This window comes from Sturnus vulgaris, chromosome 1, assembly GCF_052056855.1.
Source record: "Sturnus vulgaris isolate bStuVul1 chromosome 1, bStuVul1.hap1, whole genome shotgun sequence".
Taxonomy (NCBI): domain Eukaryota; kingdom Metazoa; phylum Chordata; class Aves; order Passeriformes; family Sturnidae; genus Sturnus; species Sturnus vulgaris.
The window spans coordinates 31,620,038-31,638,497 of record NC_142243.1 but is presented as its reverse complement, the minus strand read 5'-3'; the positions used below and the strand labels follow the sequence as shown (position 1 = coordinate 31,638,497).

Sequence of the window (18,460 nt, the reverse complement as noted above, 5' to 3'; positions counted from 1 at the left end):
ACCGGCCCCTTCTCGTCGGCGAGGCTGGCGGGTTGAATGAGCTCCGGGCATCCCTGAACGTGTATTTATTGAGGGGGCTTCGAGATTATTCATGGCCTGGGAAAATCCAGCATGAGAACACGGGGGGTGTGTGCTCACGGAGCGCTCCCGACTTGACAGGACTGCTCGAGAGCCGGGATTGTGAAACTGGCCGGAGGGAGGTGGCCGAAAGCGGCCGGTAGGAACATGAAGTAATCGCTCTCCGTAACTCCTTGAGGGCCGGGCTGCCCCCCGCAGCCACCGCCGCTCACCTGCCCCCGGGGTCCCGGCCGGCTCCAGCCGCGCAGAAACTCCTGGGAATCATATGTACATACCTACCGGGGCAGGCTTATCAGCCTCCACACCTATATACACACGTACTTCATATATGCGATATGCTTCCGTGTGTTTTAATAGTTTAATGTGGTTTAATGTTTCATGGATTTGGTATGATGTGTGTTTATCTCTGTATTTTACCTATTTTTATTATTTGTCTATGTGAAACTAAACGTCCCTGTTTTAAGCGCTGGGTAGTACAAGTCGCAAGTTGTCTCTTTCTGAGTGAACTACATGTGGATAGGATTAAATACATCGAATGCTTTAAATGGACCAGAGCCAGCTCCTACGGGAGGGTGGCTGCAGGAAATGCCACGAAATTCCCTGTTATCTGCTTTCTTATCTCTTTCTGCCTACCTGGTAGCTGTTGCAGGAATTTTAACCTTTCAGGGGGACTCTTCACCCAGGGGAAGTGTGCCTATTGGGATCAATCTTGCAGCATGCAGGCTGAGTCAAACTGTGTAAGGCATGCTGACATTGAACTTGTGGAATGTCTTGAACTGATTTTGGCCAAACTGCCTTTTTAAAATTTTTTTTCTTTTAATTTTACTTTTTTTAAAATTTTTTTCTTTTTTTTTTCCATTTTTTTTTCTTTTTCTTTTTTTCCCCTTTTCTTTTCTTTTTATTTTTTTTTTTGTTTGTTTGTTTGTTTTTTTGGTAGTGTGAAGTCAGTTATGTTTTAAGGGAGGTTCCTTATGTCATAAGGAAGACCAGAGTCTACATTGGGAAATGCTAACAGGAGGGTACAGAGTGGGGAGAACAGAACATGGGGCATAAGAGAGGTGTTAGAGACAATGCAGAAACTGAAAAATACCCCAGACACTTCTTCATTTTCTAAGACCAGCCGGAAAGAGATCCTCAGGAAAGAAGCAGGGTACTACTGTTTTTTATTTAATGTCTCTTTATGCCGGTAGCGGAAAAGCAGCTGTGGTAATTTTGCCCAGTGGAGAGATATTAGAGCTGGAATGCCAGTGTGAGAGAGCAGTTTTCAGCAGCAGCAATCCGTCTCTGCCCAGGTCCCCGAGTGCAGCAGGGGGGATTTGCCAGAACAGTATCTGCTGCAATGTCAGGTCTGTGGCATTAGGCGTAGAAGAAAGCAAGCAGTAGGTTTGACTATTATCAGTGAAAAGATCCAACTGAAATGTGCTAAAAGATTGAAACAGCCAGGCCAGATGAGCTCAAAGCTTGGTATTTGCTTTTGGATAACCATCAGAGGCAGATACATCAGGGAGGGTACTCCTGCCTACCTCTTTTTCCACTTGCGATAGCACATGGATATACATGTCTCAGGGATTTCCTTCCGCTGCCGGCGACTCATAGGCTGTTCCCTGCAGACAGTCAAACTTTTCCTTTACCTAACCCAAGTGAAAATACTGTTCTTAAAATGATGAAAACTTGGTAGAAAGTTGTGTTTCCTTAATAATATCTTCTCAGCAAGCATTCTGTAATTTAGTCTTGTCTGTAACTTTCTAATTCTTAATTTTGTAAACTTATTTTATGAGTTGTTATATTCCCATTGTGTCATGAAAGTTTCTGTTCCCTAGAAACTTTTAGAGAACATTTTTGTGCTAATCACTGTTATACAGTCTTGCTAATGTGTGTAGCTGCATCTGCAAAGTAAAATAAAAGCAAGTTTCAACTGTTCCTCTCTAAAAATCTCTAAGCCTTCAGTTACTGTTTTCTCACTTTGGGGTTTTGTTTACTTTTTATATGAGTGTCCATGTGACTTTTCAGAAGTACAAAGTATACTTTTATGCTCCAGTGAAAGGTGCTCATTAATGGCTCAGAAACTCAGTTTGATCATCTAGGACAAAGCATAGCATTCAAAGGAAGAAGGAACTGGAATTTACACAATAACATTAGAATACTTCTATTGCTTTGGACAGTTTCTTATGGAAAATGGCTTATTTAATTGGTACTGTACATAGAAGAAATACTTTTGCACTGATCTATCTGTAAGAATGATTAAATTTTGGGGAGGGCTTAAAGGAGATCTGCACTGCATTACTAATTAGTCCGCACTGTACCACACTGGATTACACTGATTCATCAGTAGTCACATTGCTTAAAATTTAGTAAGCCCCGAACAAACAGCACTTGCTCATGAGTTACCTACAGGTCAGGAGATCTGCCTGGTACTTAAAATGTAGGAGTATTATTAGTGAGACTTTAGGGCATAGTTTCTAGATGCCAAGGAGTTTTTTTCCTGCATAGCATCTTTGTAATACTACAGATTACTGTTCTTGCATCCTTTTATTTCTATTGCATTTCATTTTGCTGTGCAAATTTTTTCTTTTTCTTTTCATTTATACTGTCAACAAGATGGCTCCATCCTGATATGTAAAACTTCCTAAGGTAGGATTTCAGAAATTCTCAGTGTTTGACCAACTTTATCTTCTGTCTGAGAAATAAGCACTACTACTGGACATTTCTGTAGAAGCAGAAGGACCATTTCTGAATGTTGTAAAAAAGTCTCTCCGATTGTCACATATGAAAATTGTTCCCTGTTCCAGTCAAGGGTCAGTTTATAGCCAATCCAGGATCATCCCATGTGTATTTTCTAGGATCAATACAGTGAATACAACTCACTGACCTATTTTGGAAAAGGTTATCTTTCTTCTAGGATTGCTCTCCCTGGGAGCAAGCCTGTGCCACTTTTACTTTTGATAAGCTGGAAGATTTTCAGAGAGGAGCCTGTTTTCGGGAGAGGTGACACCAGCATGGAAATGCTACTGCCACTGAAGAATTCAACAAACTGCAGAGCTGTCATGGTCCAAGCTTGTCTCCCCTCTGCTGTCAGCCACCAGGCACATGTCTACAAGGAGCCCCACCATGTGCTGCTGCCACTGCCAGCAGCAGGAGACCTTGCTTGCTGGGTGTTGTGAATCAACGTAAATGGCATTCCTGGATGGAAGAATAAGGTCTTTCAATGAAGTAGAATTACCAGGGTTGCAGTAAATTCCACTCCAATCTGTGTGTTTCGTTTGACTGTCTTCTTCTTTCTAATAATCTCCGCTATTTTACAGTACTAAGAAAACCAGTAATGTTTATTTGGGGATTATGACTTAAAATAGTACTGTTGGTAGTAACAGAAAAAATACAACTGAAAAAAATGTGTTGCTCTTCTATAGAAGTGTTAGATTGTGTGTGGAAGAAAACTGTTAGAAGTGGAATCGTGACAATCGCTAAGCAAATAACTTCCAAATATTTTGAATGAGGAGGAAAGTTGATATCTGGTTCCCCTGACATATTTTTTAATTCCTCAAAGCTTGTAACGAAGGAACTTGAATTCCTACAGATCTTATAAAGAGTGTCAGAGTTCTTTGTAACGTTAAACCAACCTGAAGTGAACAGGTTGAACAGGTCAGTAATACCCTGTGCTCATGTTTCTCATAAGCAAACATTGCTTTGACAAGCTGCATGTCACCAAAGGGTGCTGGTGCATTTGACTAACAGCCCATTGCTTTTGTGGCTTGGCCAGTTCTTTGCTTCTCAATTGGTTGTTTGCCAGGTAACTGCAATGTTGTTTGGGGATTTTTGGGTGAAAAGCTTTGGGGATTGCTCATTTTTCTTTCCTAAAGAAAGACTTGCATCATTTTTAAACAAGACTAAGATATGTAGTAAGACTTGATTTTTTTTTTCTTGAGTGCATCATATGCAAATACCATGAATTTCCTTGTCTTAAGCTAAATCAGAGGTTTAGAGGAAAAAATTTTACTTACCTTTAAATTATGTCCTGGTTTTCAGCTTTATCTGCTTAATTTCAAGAAGATAAATAGTGCTATGGTCTTTTCTAGTCATCTTCTAGCAGACAAAACTTCCAGCCATGCAGTCCTAGGTGAAAGAGGTCCTAAATATAATTTAATATTCTTGGGGAATATCTGAATTCTATAAGACACATCTAATGCCAAATAGACACATGTCCTTCAAATCAAAATGATTGCAGGCATTTTAATGCTGGAATGGGAATATTGTGACACCTGACAGTGAAACTAGATTTTCACTAGGAGCACTTTGCTGCTGTAGCTGCACTGATAAATGGCATCAGGAAGCAATTTGACAACTTTTCTCATGGAAGGAAGGTAGCTGTTGCTTTGTCTCCATCACACTACAGTGTGCCTGGTAGGGTGGATGGTGCTGCTTTTAGGGCTGCGTGAGACACCAGAGCAGAGAGCTGGCCAGGTTGGAAATACTGGTGGCCTGGGATCTTTCACAAGCAGCATGCTGTTATATGGCTTGTTTTGTGAGCAGCATCACCCACGAGGACAACACACTGTTTTGACAAGGATCTCATTTTGTCAGCATTGTGTTTTGAATTACTGTAGGGCTGTACTTCTAAAAAAAATCTCTGTCTGTTTTTAAACATTAATTGACTGTAAGTTCCACTTGTGTTTAAGGAACTTCTCAGTTCCCATTGAGCTTGCTTTCTAAGCATGAAAGATGAAAATTCGAAGAAGTTATGTGTTGAAGAAGAGTGAGGTATTTCAGTCACGAGAGAAGATGACAGAGCTGAAAAGAGAACACAGTGAGGAGCCTGAGTGTATGGGAGGTACTGAATGGTGTAAGTATTTATTTTTATTGTTTACCATTTTTAACACGGTACATTAGATGTAGACTGTGTTTTACAAAGCATTCAAAATGGGGATTTTCCCTCCAAGGAACTTGTTCAGTGCCAAAGGAAACTGAAGGGTGTCAATGTTTATAATCCCACTCATGAATGCATACCAAGTCTAGCTCACCTCAGTAAAGAAGATCCATTTCACTCTTAAATAAAAGCTCATGTGTCATTCCACAAGACATCTGTAAATCTAGCTATCATTACCCTTGTCCATGCTCAGTATTTTTATGCCCATAATTTCCTTATCAGACTATTGACTTACTTGGTTTGACATTTAGCTGTGCATTCTCTTGCATTCTCGTCCTGCTTTTCCTGGTGATTGCCTTTCTGTGACTTTGTAAATTACCTACACATAAGCCAAGTCACTTAACAAAATTTTTATGTTTTTTCCTGGAAAGCAGCGGTTTCTCTCTGTAGTGAGAGCAGAAGTTGGGTGGTATCAGTGGTAGAAGCATTGGAACTCCATTGTCAGAATGAGATGCAAGGCTTCAGTTCATTCCTTTTGGCAGATAACTTTTCAATACCACCTTATATGTGTTGGAAGTTTCTCTTAGCAGATGGGTAATTGGAAAACCAAAATGCAGAATGCACCTTCAATAAGCATTGTGTGCTTTCATAAAGGTTTTCTAGCTCAAGGACCCTGTAGTGACACAGTGAAGCTGCTGTGGTGTTTGTCACTGTGGTCATACCATTTTGTTGAGAAAACTGAGTATCACTGCTCAGAAAGTGTCTTACATATTGTGGCATTCGAGTCTTTCTTCCTTTCTGGGTGAGTTCTAGCATACTTCTTTATTATTCTAAACTGAATTTGTGCAAGGGAACCTACATACCATAGCAGGAGCCCTTTCTAATTGCATGCTAGCACACTATAATAGGATTGATAGATTGTGCTAGATCTGTAATATTTACTCTTCCCACACTGCTGTTCTTGAAGCAAAAGTGTCCTGAGGGCCAGGTTAGCTATAAAGACTTTGGTCCCATCACCAGAGGATCTGAGTGGTCCAACTAATTTTTTCCTTGGCCAGTTAGATGGTCTGATGCTTTTTTGTTTAGATTGCTCAACCAGGATGTGGGAGATGTTGAATCATCCCTTCCTTATTTTAACGGATTATGAACGCAGATTTACTCCTTTACAGGAAAGTCTCCCAATTCCCAAGAAGAATATTGGCCAAGATGTTTTTCTATCCCTCCTCTTAAAGTGAACCATTTTTTTTGTCAGAAAGAGAAGATCAGGAACCTGTGTGCCACCTCAGTGTGTTGACCTGGATTCCAAGGGAAGTTTGCTCAAAAATGTAGTAAAAAAATTCAAATCTTGGGTAGAAATAGAAAGTGATTTCCAGGGACACTCTGACCCCAGAGCTATTGAGTAAGCCTGGGCGGAGGTGAAGGCCTCACTTCCTCCATGGGCTGCTTTTTGGAAGAAGAGCTGGTTTCTGTGGTGAAACTGAGGAGGATGGGTGGCAGGTCCTCCCTGGCAAAGGGTCCTGGCTACCTGGGAGTCACACCTGCTTCCTGAGCGGAAAAAACTCCTCTCCCTGGAGTTTCTTTTGTACTGGTGCGAGAGCTTCTACACACCAGCTGTCACATACCCCTTTCTTGGCAGGGGATCTGTGTGTGCCTGGCAGGGGAACACGACAGCTCTGCTCGCTCTGGTCAGGCGCTCCTCGCTGTGAAGTCCCCTGGTATCGCTCGTCAAAAATGCAGACTCTACTCAGCTTCCCCTGCTGATGTTAAAATTACGTGAAAGACCAGAAGTTAAAAATAAAAACCAGAAGCAGTCAAGATGAACCACTCATACGAAACCATCCCCTTCCCCCAGCCCTTGCCTGCAGCTGTAGCATAGAGCTACGTGTGACAATTGGTGTGGACAGGGAACTTGTTGGGAATCTCCCTTTGTACTTTAGCTCAGCATCATCAACCATCACTCCCTGCTGAGCTTACTTAGATTTTCATTGTTACTCACAAATGCTCAAATATTGAGAGCTCTCTGGTCTACTTTTTTATGATACTCCTTGTCTGGACAGTGCCTAGACTTTCAAAACATGCCTACCTGAAGGCAACAAGGGGTATTGTCTTTATTCCCTATGAATACTGGAACAATTGGCAAACATGAACAGAGAGCAGAGGCCTTGGTCAGAATTACAGGCATTTTTAAGGAAGGGTAAATTAAACTTTTGTGTTTCATTTCACACTTTTCATTGTCTGTTTGCAATAGTCTATGCAATTTTTCTTGTGGGAAGTTGCACATTTTATACATTTTGCAAAATTACTACTTTCTAAAATTTGATATTCTACTATATTTTTTGAAGTCATATAGAAGACACTCCATGGAGACTCCTATGCTGTTACCAACTGCAGATTAAATCTCCCATTTAGCCTGGGTATCACACAACTATTTAGTGAAATCTGCTGCTTTCTGCTTAACATTTAGCATGTAGTTCCACAACAGTTATAAGCTGATATAGAAACATAGAATCATACATTAGTGTGCTGGCCCTGGGCTTATTTATTATTCAAATTTAGTTTAAAGCTCATTCAGTGAACCCTGCTAACTCCTAGGGAGCAGGGACACGCTACCAAATAGGTACAAATATGGGAAAGATGCTACCAAAAAAGAGTATCACTGTCAGTCTGTAGTCTGACTTCTGCTACGAGTCACTTTTTCTCACCACTTTGCATGTGTTTCAGCACTGGTGTTTGAGCCATTATGTCAGACTGGGGCGGGAGTCTAGCTGGAAAATAAGACACCAAAGGAATTTAATGGTTTTCATTAGGATCCAGTCTGTGATTTGAGTGACTGTCTGCCTGCCTGAACACTTGTGTCAGTATGATGGAGCAAGATGCAATGCTTGACTCCTGGGAGAGTATCAATAACAGATTAATAAAAATCACTGTGGTTTTGTGTTGAGCATGAAAAATGTTATACCTCATCTCAAAATAAATTTCACCTCTCACACTTCCAAAGCAGTGCACACTCTTGAAAACAGATTAAAAAAGGAGAAAGTTTTAAGCCATTGATGTGGTCATCACTTTTTATTGACAAAGGTAGTAGCTAAAGTCAATTTGAATTCATGAGGGCTTTTGTCTCTCCACCTGCCTTCAACTCCAGACAATATTTAAGACAAATTATTATTATTATTATTATTATTATTATTATTATTATTATTATTATTATTATTATTATTAGTCCCTGCCTGGTCTTTTTGGTCAGCTCTACCCTCTTGCCCAGAGAAAACCATTGCACATGTTTTAAACTGTTGTAACTCTATTGATTTTGGTAGAACTTCACGTGCCTGATGAAAGAGCAAAGAGAATCATGCAGCTGCATAACCACTGTCAGTGCATGCTTTGCCAACTAAATGGGTAAGTCCACAGCTGTCTAATTTTTCTGCTATGTGATGGGTTTGCAAGACCCTTTAGACAGCAAATTTTATGAGCTGATAACCCCTGGAAATGCAGCTTTTGAAAGGAGCATTGATGTGTGGACATATGGTTTAAGCAGAGCTCCCAGTGCTTTTGGGTCTACAGAGAACATCTGCAGAATAAAAAGCCTGCAAACAGTCAGGAAAACAAAGCTGACTTTCCTGGCTTATAACGATGATGAAAAGAAATGGTTGGAAGGCTCCTTTAACATTTCTAGTATTCCATTACTTTTTTTCCATGTTTTGTATCTTCCCTGTTGTGTCTCCTATTGAGAAAACTTTTGTAAATAATTTCAGGGAGTTGGTCACAGGGGTAATGAAAATATCTGCTTCTCAGAAGAGTAAGATCAGTGTCACAGAGAGAAACAGTTATTTTAAAACTTTCTCAAAGACAATGTGAAATTACTGTAAGAGGGTGACAATGACAACATTTCTATTAAATTCATTATGAAACTGGCACTGTCTTATATCTATTTCTTTAAAAGGAAAGACAAAGTGGGAAATAGCTTCTACCATCCCTCCAAAAATCTGTGTAAGTTGTTCACTCTCTTCTGAGTCTGAGCTTCTTCTCATCAGGCTTTGTGGAAACTCTTAAAAGCAGCACCATCAAAACCAAGGCTAGCATAGTAAGAAATATACTAATTTTTTGAGATATCACAAGGACAAAAATAAGTCAGATGATATCAGAAAAGGAGGAATTCCTAGTTGCAAGCATTAGATGACATCTCTTTGAAATCCTTTGCTTGCCATTGACGCAGGACACTTCTTTGCCAGGGGACAAAGTCACTCTACCTGTTCTGCCACTTCTCCCTTCGAGTTGATCCCTTAAACACGAGTAATCTCGATGTAGCCTGGAGTAACTCTTCTTAGAGCATGAAGATTAAATGTTTCAAAGTACATGATGGGATTATGATATTTCATAATTCCAAAATGAAGTCACAGGTTTTCTGTAGTAACAAGCTTTTTATTTTGAAATAAATTTTCTGTGTCTGCTTGCCAGAAGTGATACTTATTGTTAAAGATTTTGAAATAGATTATTTTATTTAATTTGAAAAAAAGGTTGTAACTCTTCTAATTTGTTCACTAAAGACCTTTCCCTGAATAGCTCCCCCTGGCATCTATAGGAATCTGTAATCCCACAGTATCTCTTGATGCTTCTGGCATGCTTCTGAAGTTTGCTGTTAGTTCCCTACTGATATGTGTATTTTTTGTATCCTAACCCCCTCCCCTGCACTAGTTTAAGCTTCACCAAATGTGCTTTCCCCAAAGTCTCCTTTTGCCTAGGCTGTTCCTTTTTGCAGTATTGCATGTGGTAGGCTTCCTTTCAGTCTTAAAACAGCATCACACTACAAAGTATAGACAATTTTAGGCTTTGACCTGGACTGAAAAAGCCATGAAATATAACTTCCTCAGATAGCCTCAGACATTATTTATTTTCCTGATAATGCACTGGTGAAGTCCTTTGGAGCAGCTTGTGCACATATTTAGTCTACATTCTGCTCTTTCCTATTCCGTTTTTCACTTTTGCTTCTTTCTTCAGTATTTGCAGCCTGTCATTCTCACCAAGAGTTTATCTGGAAGAACAAGGTCACATGAAAAGCATCCTTACATAGTGCAAGCCAAGGTTACTCTGCAGCCTTGCAAAGGAAATATCAGCAAGAGTTTTCATCATCTTCATTTTCTTCCCTTCAGTAATCTGGAATGCTTTTAGTAAATTGTAAATTATTTAATAGAAAATAGAAATAGAAATAGAAACTAAATAGAAAATATTTCCTTTTATCTGTGCATACTCTAAAAAATCAGGATTGGCTTCTGGCATGTCTAAATTGTGGGAAAGCTGTAATAGCTGCTCAGATTTTTTGTCTTGACCACAAAGTGTGTTAGGAATGAGACTCTAGAATGTGGGTTTTTTGGTGCTAGAATGAGGCGTATTTAATGAGGTGGCTATTTACAAATTGAATGGATATTAGGTGATGTGTAAGTATTCACTACAGGGGACCATTAATTCATGATGTCACTTGCTCTGGAGCTCGGTGATGATGTTACCCCTCAAACTCAAATGTCCGGGGGAAGGGACTGCCGGCATTTTCACAGGGCCTGGTTGGTACCAAGTGCTGCCACAAAGCAGATGATTCAGAAGCCACAGGGATAGAGTTTCTGAACCACAGCTCCTGACGTCTGTAGTGTCATCCTCAGTGACACAGTTGTCCTCTTCCTTATGTGAAAAAAGGGCATGATTTCTTCAGCTATGACCGATGCCTCCAGTGCAGACAGCGCTGTGCTGCACTGTGGTGCAGTGAGATGTGCTGTATGTCAGCTGTAATGAGTAACAGCAATGAGATGATGCCAGAGGTGGTTCCTCCTCTGGGAGGGGAGAGCATTCCCACTCCTTGGGTTCGAGCTTCCTTGGGCTGATTCCCGGTGAAGCTGCTGAAAACTCTGCATGCTGTTTTAGAGACTCAGACCAAGGGGAAGCAGCTCCTCTCTCTGCTGTAGGATGGAGAGCACAGTGATCACACTCCTCTCTGCCATGGGGAAGCTCTGACAGAGGCATAGTCTCCAAGGTGGATTTTAGTGTAGCACAGAGCAGCCTTGGGCACTTTCCATGGCCTGGAATTGTTCCTGATTGTTGAAGCATCCCTGTTTGTGTATCAATCTCCCCAGCTCCTCTCACAGGGTTACCTCAGGTGTGGAAGAACCACAAACAGGTGCTCAGGCCCACGTTTCTGAGCCTGTCCCTGCACACTGCTGGTGGCTGAGGGGACCACAGCAGTGGGACAGGTGAGGATGGCTGCTGGTCCTTTGTCCTTCAACAAAACTTTTTTAAAGGATGCTGTTTGGAGTCTTTAACTTCAGCACACATTTCTCAGCAAACAAGGAGTTGGCAGATGTCATTTCTTTCCTCTCAGGCAGAATTTTATGCAACGTGGCAGGATTATGTTAAACGTTTCCTGAAAATACTTGAAAACTTCACAAGACTAAGCAAAAAGCACCAGGAGAAAAAACCATGCAATATCCTGGCACGTAACAACATGTTTAGGTATAGCAAATTATCTGTTTTACATAATGTAGTACATTCCCATTACAAATAACCATTCACATATGCATGGTTTGTGTAATTTCTCTCTGCTGATGTCCAACTTTCCAGTCTTTTGCATTTTATTCATTACTGTTAGTTTACAGTAATGATAGATTTAATTTTTGACAATTCATGTGATTTTTTTCATGATTTTTCCTAAACAAATAGCAGTTCCCACAAAATTTAGCTTTAAAGCTAAGTGTTGTTACCATTGAGCTGCAAGAGAAGTTGAGGTTATTTTTGTTGGCAGTTTTTTCTCATGTAATGTTTTAGATTTTTTTTTTAATAAAGGTTTTTTAAAGGACTAAACAGATGAAAGAGTTGTGTCTGGTTTAAATTACTAGGATAAAATTTCAGCATTAAGTGCTTGCAGTATGTTTTGAGCAGAGGATCAGGGATTTAATTCACAACTCTATTTGAACTTAGAAAGTGAAACTGTTTAAATGTGGAATATCACATTACATCTTGTTTAAAAATCTATTTCTACATGGATATTCTTTAAATATTACAGGATAGAGTTTTGCCACTTCAAGAATTGTTCGATAAAATTGAGGGGATGTCACCAAATTGCCTCTTATTGACGTTCCCCATATTGCAAAACTTTTTTAGTTATGGGTATTGTAAAAGCATTGCTGGTAATTATGTTTCTGGGAATTGTGATTGAAAATGATAATACAGCAGGGATAATCAGACATGTCTCAGCATAGAAGGGGATTAGAAGAAAATTGAAATCTCTCTTATTGGTGGTTAACTCCTCATTCATGATTTTGGCTCTTCTCATCATTGTTTTTCCAGCTAGTAACTCCAGAAATGAAACTGCAGAGATAATGCAACATTTTTGATCTCCATATCCTAACAGATAAGCTCTGACAATAGAAATATAGTGGAAGAAATTCCTGCTTTTACAGCTATGGACCTAGTGCCAACTATTGCACAATTTGTGTCTTGTTGCATGCTTTTGGGATAATCATAAGTAAATTCGGATCTCAGTCGTTTCATTATCAGTCACAGCCAGCACAGCTTCAGGAGAGGAAAGTCCTTCTTATCAAACCTAATTTCCTTTATGACAAGGTAATCTAGTTGATCAAAAGAAGCCAGTTGATGTAATCCTTTTGAAATTCAGTAAATCTTTCCCTACTGTTTCTCACAGGATCCTTCTGGACAGAATGTCCAGCACACAGCTGGATAAACACGTCATGTGATGGGTGAGCAACTGTCCCACGGGTTGGGCGCAAAGGGTTATAGGGAATGGGGTGACATCAGACTGGGAAATTGTCACTAGTGGGGTTCCACCTCCTCCCCTAGTGGACCCATCCTCAGCCCTGTGCTCTTCAACATCTTCTTTTATGACCTGGATGCAGGACTGCAAGTTCACAGCTGATACAAAACTGGGAGGAGCTTCAATGGCAGGGAAGCCCTGCAGAGAGACCTGGACAAATGAGAGGCCTGGGCCATCACCAACCACATGAAGGACAACAAGGGAAAGTTCTGGATTCTGCACCTGGGATGGCACAGACTGGGGAATGAGAAGCTGGAGAGCAGTGCTGTGGAAGGGGACCTGAAGGTCCTGCTTGATGGCAAATTGAACGTGAACCAGCAGTGCCCTGGCAGCCAGGAGGGCCAACCCTGTCCTGGGGGCATCAGGCACAGCATCACAGCCAGACAAGGGAGGGATTGTCCTGCTCTGCTCTGAGCTGGGGCGGCCTCACCTCGAGTGCTGAAGGCAGTTTTGGGGGCCACAATGTAAGAAAGATCCTAAACTATCAGAGAGTGTCCAAAGGAGGGCACAAAGATGTGAAGGGCCTTGAGGAGAAGCCGTGTGAGGAGCAGCTGAGGCCACTGGGTCTGTTGAGGCTGGAGGAGACTGAGGGGAGACCTCACTGCAGTTACAACTTCCTCAGGAGGGGAACGGGGGGACAGGCACTGATCTCTGCTCTGGGGTGACCAGCAACAAGGAATGGCCCAAAGTTGAGTCGGGGGAGGTTTAGGTGGAATATCAGGAAAAGGTTCTTCAACCCAGAGGGTGTTTGGGCACTGGAATGGGCTCCCCAGGGAAATGGTCACAGCACCAACCTGACAGAGCTCAAGAAGCATTTGGACAACAATCTCAGGCACACGGTGTGACTCTTGGGAATGGTGCTGTGCAGGGCCAGGAGTTGGGGTCAGTGAGCCCTGTGGGTCCCTTCCAACTCAGCTGATCCTGTGATTCTATGTCTGGCACTTCTGTTGCTCAAGATGCAGTAAATGTATAATTTTTTTTTTCCAGAAAACTCCTGGAATGTTTTGGGGCAAAGTGTGCTCTGAATTTGTCAGGGACTGGTACCTCAAAGCACAGCTCTGGTAGCAAGTACTCCTAGTTTCAGACCTCTTAGGTAAGGACAGTAACACACATATGAAGAAAAGCAGACCTGGGCTCTTTAGTTAAAAATGTGGGGAGAGGAGGTGACCCAGGCAGTCTTAAGTGGTTGGCTACAATAGTATGCAAAGCTCTCAGGAAAATTTTGAATGAAAGCCAAATAGACGTTCGGAGGTTGATAAAATGAAACATGACTTTGCAATGTTGGGTTGTGTCAGCCCAATACACTCATTGAGAAACTATTTCCTACACAAAGGAAACATGTTTCCTTCTTTCAATTAAGCCTTTTCAAGGAGTCTTGTGGGATGCAGTGAGGAGGGAGCAGAGAGAAGCAGGGATTAGGTGTGCATGGAGCTGGCTAAAAGGGAGAAAACAGTGCTGAGTGTTAATAAACAGATGGTGAGGAAGGAATTCCTGACCTGGGTGCTGTAATGGCAGCAAGAATGCTGTGTGGAAATAACTGTGGAAGGGAAGGGTGCTGGTGTCCATGGCAGGTGTGCTGCTAAGGTGATCTTAGAGCTGTCTGGTAAGGTATATCCAGCAGAAAAGGGAGAATCTTACTGCTGTAATTCAAAGATATTTGTGAGATTTCTCTTCAATTTTACAAATGCTTCTGACTGCTCTATGTCAAACACAGAGCAATGAACTTTCAAACATGAACTGTAACTGAAGGGTGCCAACAGAGGGCTTTGTGCTGGAAAGGAAGTGGGAAGTGGATACTGAGTTTAGTCTAGTGAAAGAAAACCTTGGAGGGGGCCAAGACTGCCTCCTCTTAGCAGTCTAAGTACCAGAGAGGATGCCAACACACTGACGGGACTAATCTAGCCTTGAATAAAAACGTGTCCTTCAAGTTGGAAAGTGCTTCCTAACCATGGAACAAATTTTCTAACCAGAAAAGTATTATACAATGGGACTGGTCAAGCACTGGCAAGAGTGTCCAGAGGCTGCTGAATCTCCATGCTTGGAGGTGTGTGAACTTGACCGGTTAAGACATTTAGCATCTTAATCCTACTTCACAATAGATATTTCTGTAATGGGGTGGCCTAGCTGGCCTCTGGGGTGCCTCCTACCTGAATGACCCCATGCTCAGCACACTAGCAAGAAGCAAAAAGAGCAAAAGGCCTCAATATAGGTTCTACAAGATTCAGAGTTTTTTTACTGAAGAGCAGAGGATGGCCGAGTAATGAAAAAAAAAGAAGTTATGAGCACTGAAAAAAAAATCTAATTTTTCAATAAGAAAGAGTACAGCTGAGGCAGAATTCAGCTTTAGAAAAGGAGTGGGTGGAAAAGCAGAATTAAGATATAGAAAAAGAATGGAGGGAAAAAGAAAAGAGTCAAAAGAGAATTAAAAGGAAGAAGGAGAGAGACAAGGTCAGGAGATGCCCAGATTTGCTGAGGAGTTCTGCGGAACTGTAATTCCTTTGTAGGTCAAATAGTTCAGTCTCTCCTAAATAATTTAGAAAGTTAAATGAAGTGGGGAAGCAAATTGGCCTGGCCTTTATTTTTGCACTGTGGGATTACAGAGCTTGTAAAAGATGGGGCTGTAGCCTAGACAGAGTCAGCAACAACATTTTGACTCAGCCCTACCTCCCTAACTCCTCATCTTCCCCAGTAATGCTATATGAGGTGGTAGGACCATCTCTAGGAGAAAGAGGCATTTTTTTCTTCAGGCCCATCCATCCCTTGGACCAGCAAGAAAAATCCATTTCTTGTTTGTAACTCAGTTTTCTACCAGTATCATTCCACTGAAATAAATGCAGGCAATTTGGCTTTTAGTCCTTTAGTCATACCACTAACACAGAAACACATGTGCAAGGACTGGGCTGATACTGTTCTGAACTAAATGGAAATATTGTAATTGGAGGCCCAAGAAGTTATTTTAATTAGTTTTTTTTAACATTGAAGTAGCAAGCAAAAAAAAACATACGAGGGGAAACAAGTAATTTAAAAGATATTTTCATGTGAAAGGCTATCTTATTCACTGCATTCTTTTGTACCTGAAAAGAAAAATTTCTTATGCTTTTGGTAATTGGATTGAGCCACAACTGTTATTTCTTACGGTAAAGAGGTACTAAGGCTCAGCTTACCCTAAACTCTGGACCCAAAATGTAAGTATAAACCTTCATTGAGTCATGATGCAATTCTCCTTGAATAGGCAAGCAAGTCTTGGCCTCTGTGAGGTGCAGGACAGCTGTACATGCAAGATATATGTGATTCTGCATCCTCTCCCCACAACTTTTCTCTGATTTTGCATTGTTTCAGCCTTGCACCGAGAGCCAGGGCACGGTTTTCTATCTCCTGGTGCCCTGCAGTGTGCTGCCTTCCAGGTGCCCACCCTGGGAGCCTGGGTGGCTCAGCAGGTTGCTGGCAGCACACACCAGTACTGCTGCTCTCAGCTTGCTTTGGGAGCTCTGCACACATCGCCTGTGCGTGAGCATGCACAGGGGCTGCTTGCTGAGGTGGCAGATGCCCTGCTCTCCCAGCACAGCCATGGTCAGGGACATGGCTCTGAGAATCGAAACAAAAACCTCCCCAGGGAAAAAAAGCAAACCACATTTCTAATTGTTTGGAAGTTCCCTGTATTCATTGCCCGGAGGCAGACAACAGTGGATGGACAGGTTCTCCCCAGTGACTCAAGGACTGCAGCCGCTCATTTGCTGAAGGAAGATGTGTCACTCAGGGGAAAGCATCACGTCATTCTGGGGAAAACATCACCCACTTTTGAATGTATTGCCTGGCACCCGAGCATGTGACAACAGGGGAATGTGATAGCTTGGAAAGAAAGGCCAAGTGAAAACTGAAACATGTCTGTGCTTGTACGGAAGCGGGATTCTCAGATAGTTTCTTCTCTTCTACTCAAGTTTCCCTTTTCTACGATAGTAAAAAAGGACTATCTCAAAAGCAATAACCTCAATCATCTGCAGATATGTGCCTCTGACAGTGTCTTTATATTGCACATGTTTCTTGTCAGAATTCACTGTCTTTCTCACCACAGCTATAGTGAGTAGGATTGATACTCTGGATGGGTGAAAATTTGCTCTGCAAACTTCTGAACTCTATGGTCTGTGAGAATCACCTCTTGAATACATCCTTGCTACTATACCTTCTAATATCTACTTTCAGCTTTAGGAGCACTCAGTCACTCAGTTCTTTGGATCTATCTCCTGCAGTGTTGTTTCTGTGCCTATCTCGTGTTTTGAATCCCAAAGACTTTCCCTTATCTGATCCGCCCTTTCTGGTGGACAATCTGGCTGTGACTTGTCTGTCTCAGTGGAGGATGCAATGTCACTTGAAGGCAGTGCTACTGCAGCACACCCAAAAAACACTGAAAGGAAAGCTGTACTGTCTCCAGGATGTGAAGGAATCATCTGCAGGAGCTTGAATCCACTGCTGGACCTGACCAACAGTGCCTTGCAAAGACCAGTGCCACCTCAGGAGGTAAGAGTCATGGATGGTGCACTACAGAGAAGAAGAGTGAGGGAGGTGTTTGGATTGAACTTAGTGTGTATGGAGGCAGAAAAGGGCAGGGAGTGAGTGTGGAACTGTTTGGAAGAGAGGCTACAGGGACAGGGAGAGGTTTTGTTCAAGAGCTGTATGAAGAATCAGTCACTGGCAGCACCACCAGCATCTTGTTGGCTGCATGGTGGATGGATCTCAGGGACCTCAGACACCTGTGACAAGAAGGGATAATTTCTACAGATGGCAGCTGTATTCCTGATGTTCACTCACTATAGGGAGAGGCCAAAATTGCTCAGGAGAAGGACAGATTTAAATACTGAGAGAAAGAAAATGTATGAAATGAATCAATGGCGGGCTGAATCTTTACTGGTGAAGATGCTGGAGGCTGCCAGAGGGTGTGCCTGGACAAGGACACTGTGTTACCAGAATATACATGTCCCCACTTCAGGCTAAGACAAATATCACTCTCCAAAACAGTTTTTGGGCATGGTTTGGGGGATAAGACCTATTCATGGCCACTCCTAAGAGGCAGTTTTTAAGCACTCTATCTAGTTTGGAAGATGAGATACTTTAATAATGTGAATATGAGCTTCAGTGCCTGAGGATGGTTTTAGTCACAATTCACTAGAAAAGTCGAAGCATCCGATATCTAGTAAAGTGTCTGGCACTGAAATTAGAGCAAGAAAATCTTGGCCAAACTGCCTAAGAAATAGGAAATCCTGGGCATGAAGTTCTCACAATCTGGGGGCAGAGTGGTTGGAAAGTGCCCAGCACAAAAGGACCTTGGGGTGCTGGTTGACAGCAGCTGAACAAGAGCCAGGGTGGCCAAGGTGGCCAAGAAGGCCAATGGCATCCTGGCCTGTGTCAGCAACAGAGTGGCCAGCAGGACCAGGGCAGTGACTGTCACCCTGTACACAGCACTGGTGAGGCCACACCTCAAATCATGTGCTCAGTTTTGGACTCCTTTCTACAAGAAAGACATTGAGGTGCTGGAGAGTGTCCAGAGAAGGGCAATGGAGCTGGGGAAGGGTCTGGAGCACAAGTCTTACAAGGAGAGACTGAGGGAGCTGGGGCTGTTTAGCCTGGACGCTCAGAGACTCAGTGGTGTTTGGTCTTAGGCTGAACTTTATGATCTCAAAGGTCTTTTACAACTAAATTGATTCTGATTCTCT

At 42.1% G+C, this 18,460-nt stretch overlaps 1 protein-coding gene across 4 annotated transcripts in view; it reads left to right on the top strand.

Annotated features, from left to right (window-relative positions):
* The first annotated feature begins 131 nt into the window (after nucleotides 1-131).
* The window catches only part of LOC148225134 (uncharacterized), an 82,820-nt gene continuing 64,491 nt past the window's right edge, over nucleotides 132-18,460 (top strand). For 2 of the 4 annotated variants that reach the window (XR_015802979.1, XM_088162935.1), the window contains exon 1: nucleotides 132-17,267. Coding sequence is in view for 1 of the 4 variants with exons in the window: in XM_088162935.1 (XP_088019061.1) it covers nucleotides 17,112-17,267 (156 nt within the window). In the remaining 3 variants the exon portion in view is untranslated. The remainder of the gene's footprint in view (nucleotides 17,268-18,460) is intronic. The other 2 variants (XR_015802981.1, XR_015802980.1) reach the window with 2 other exon arrangements.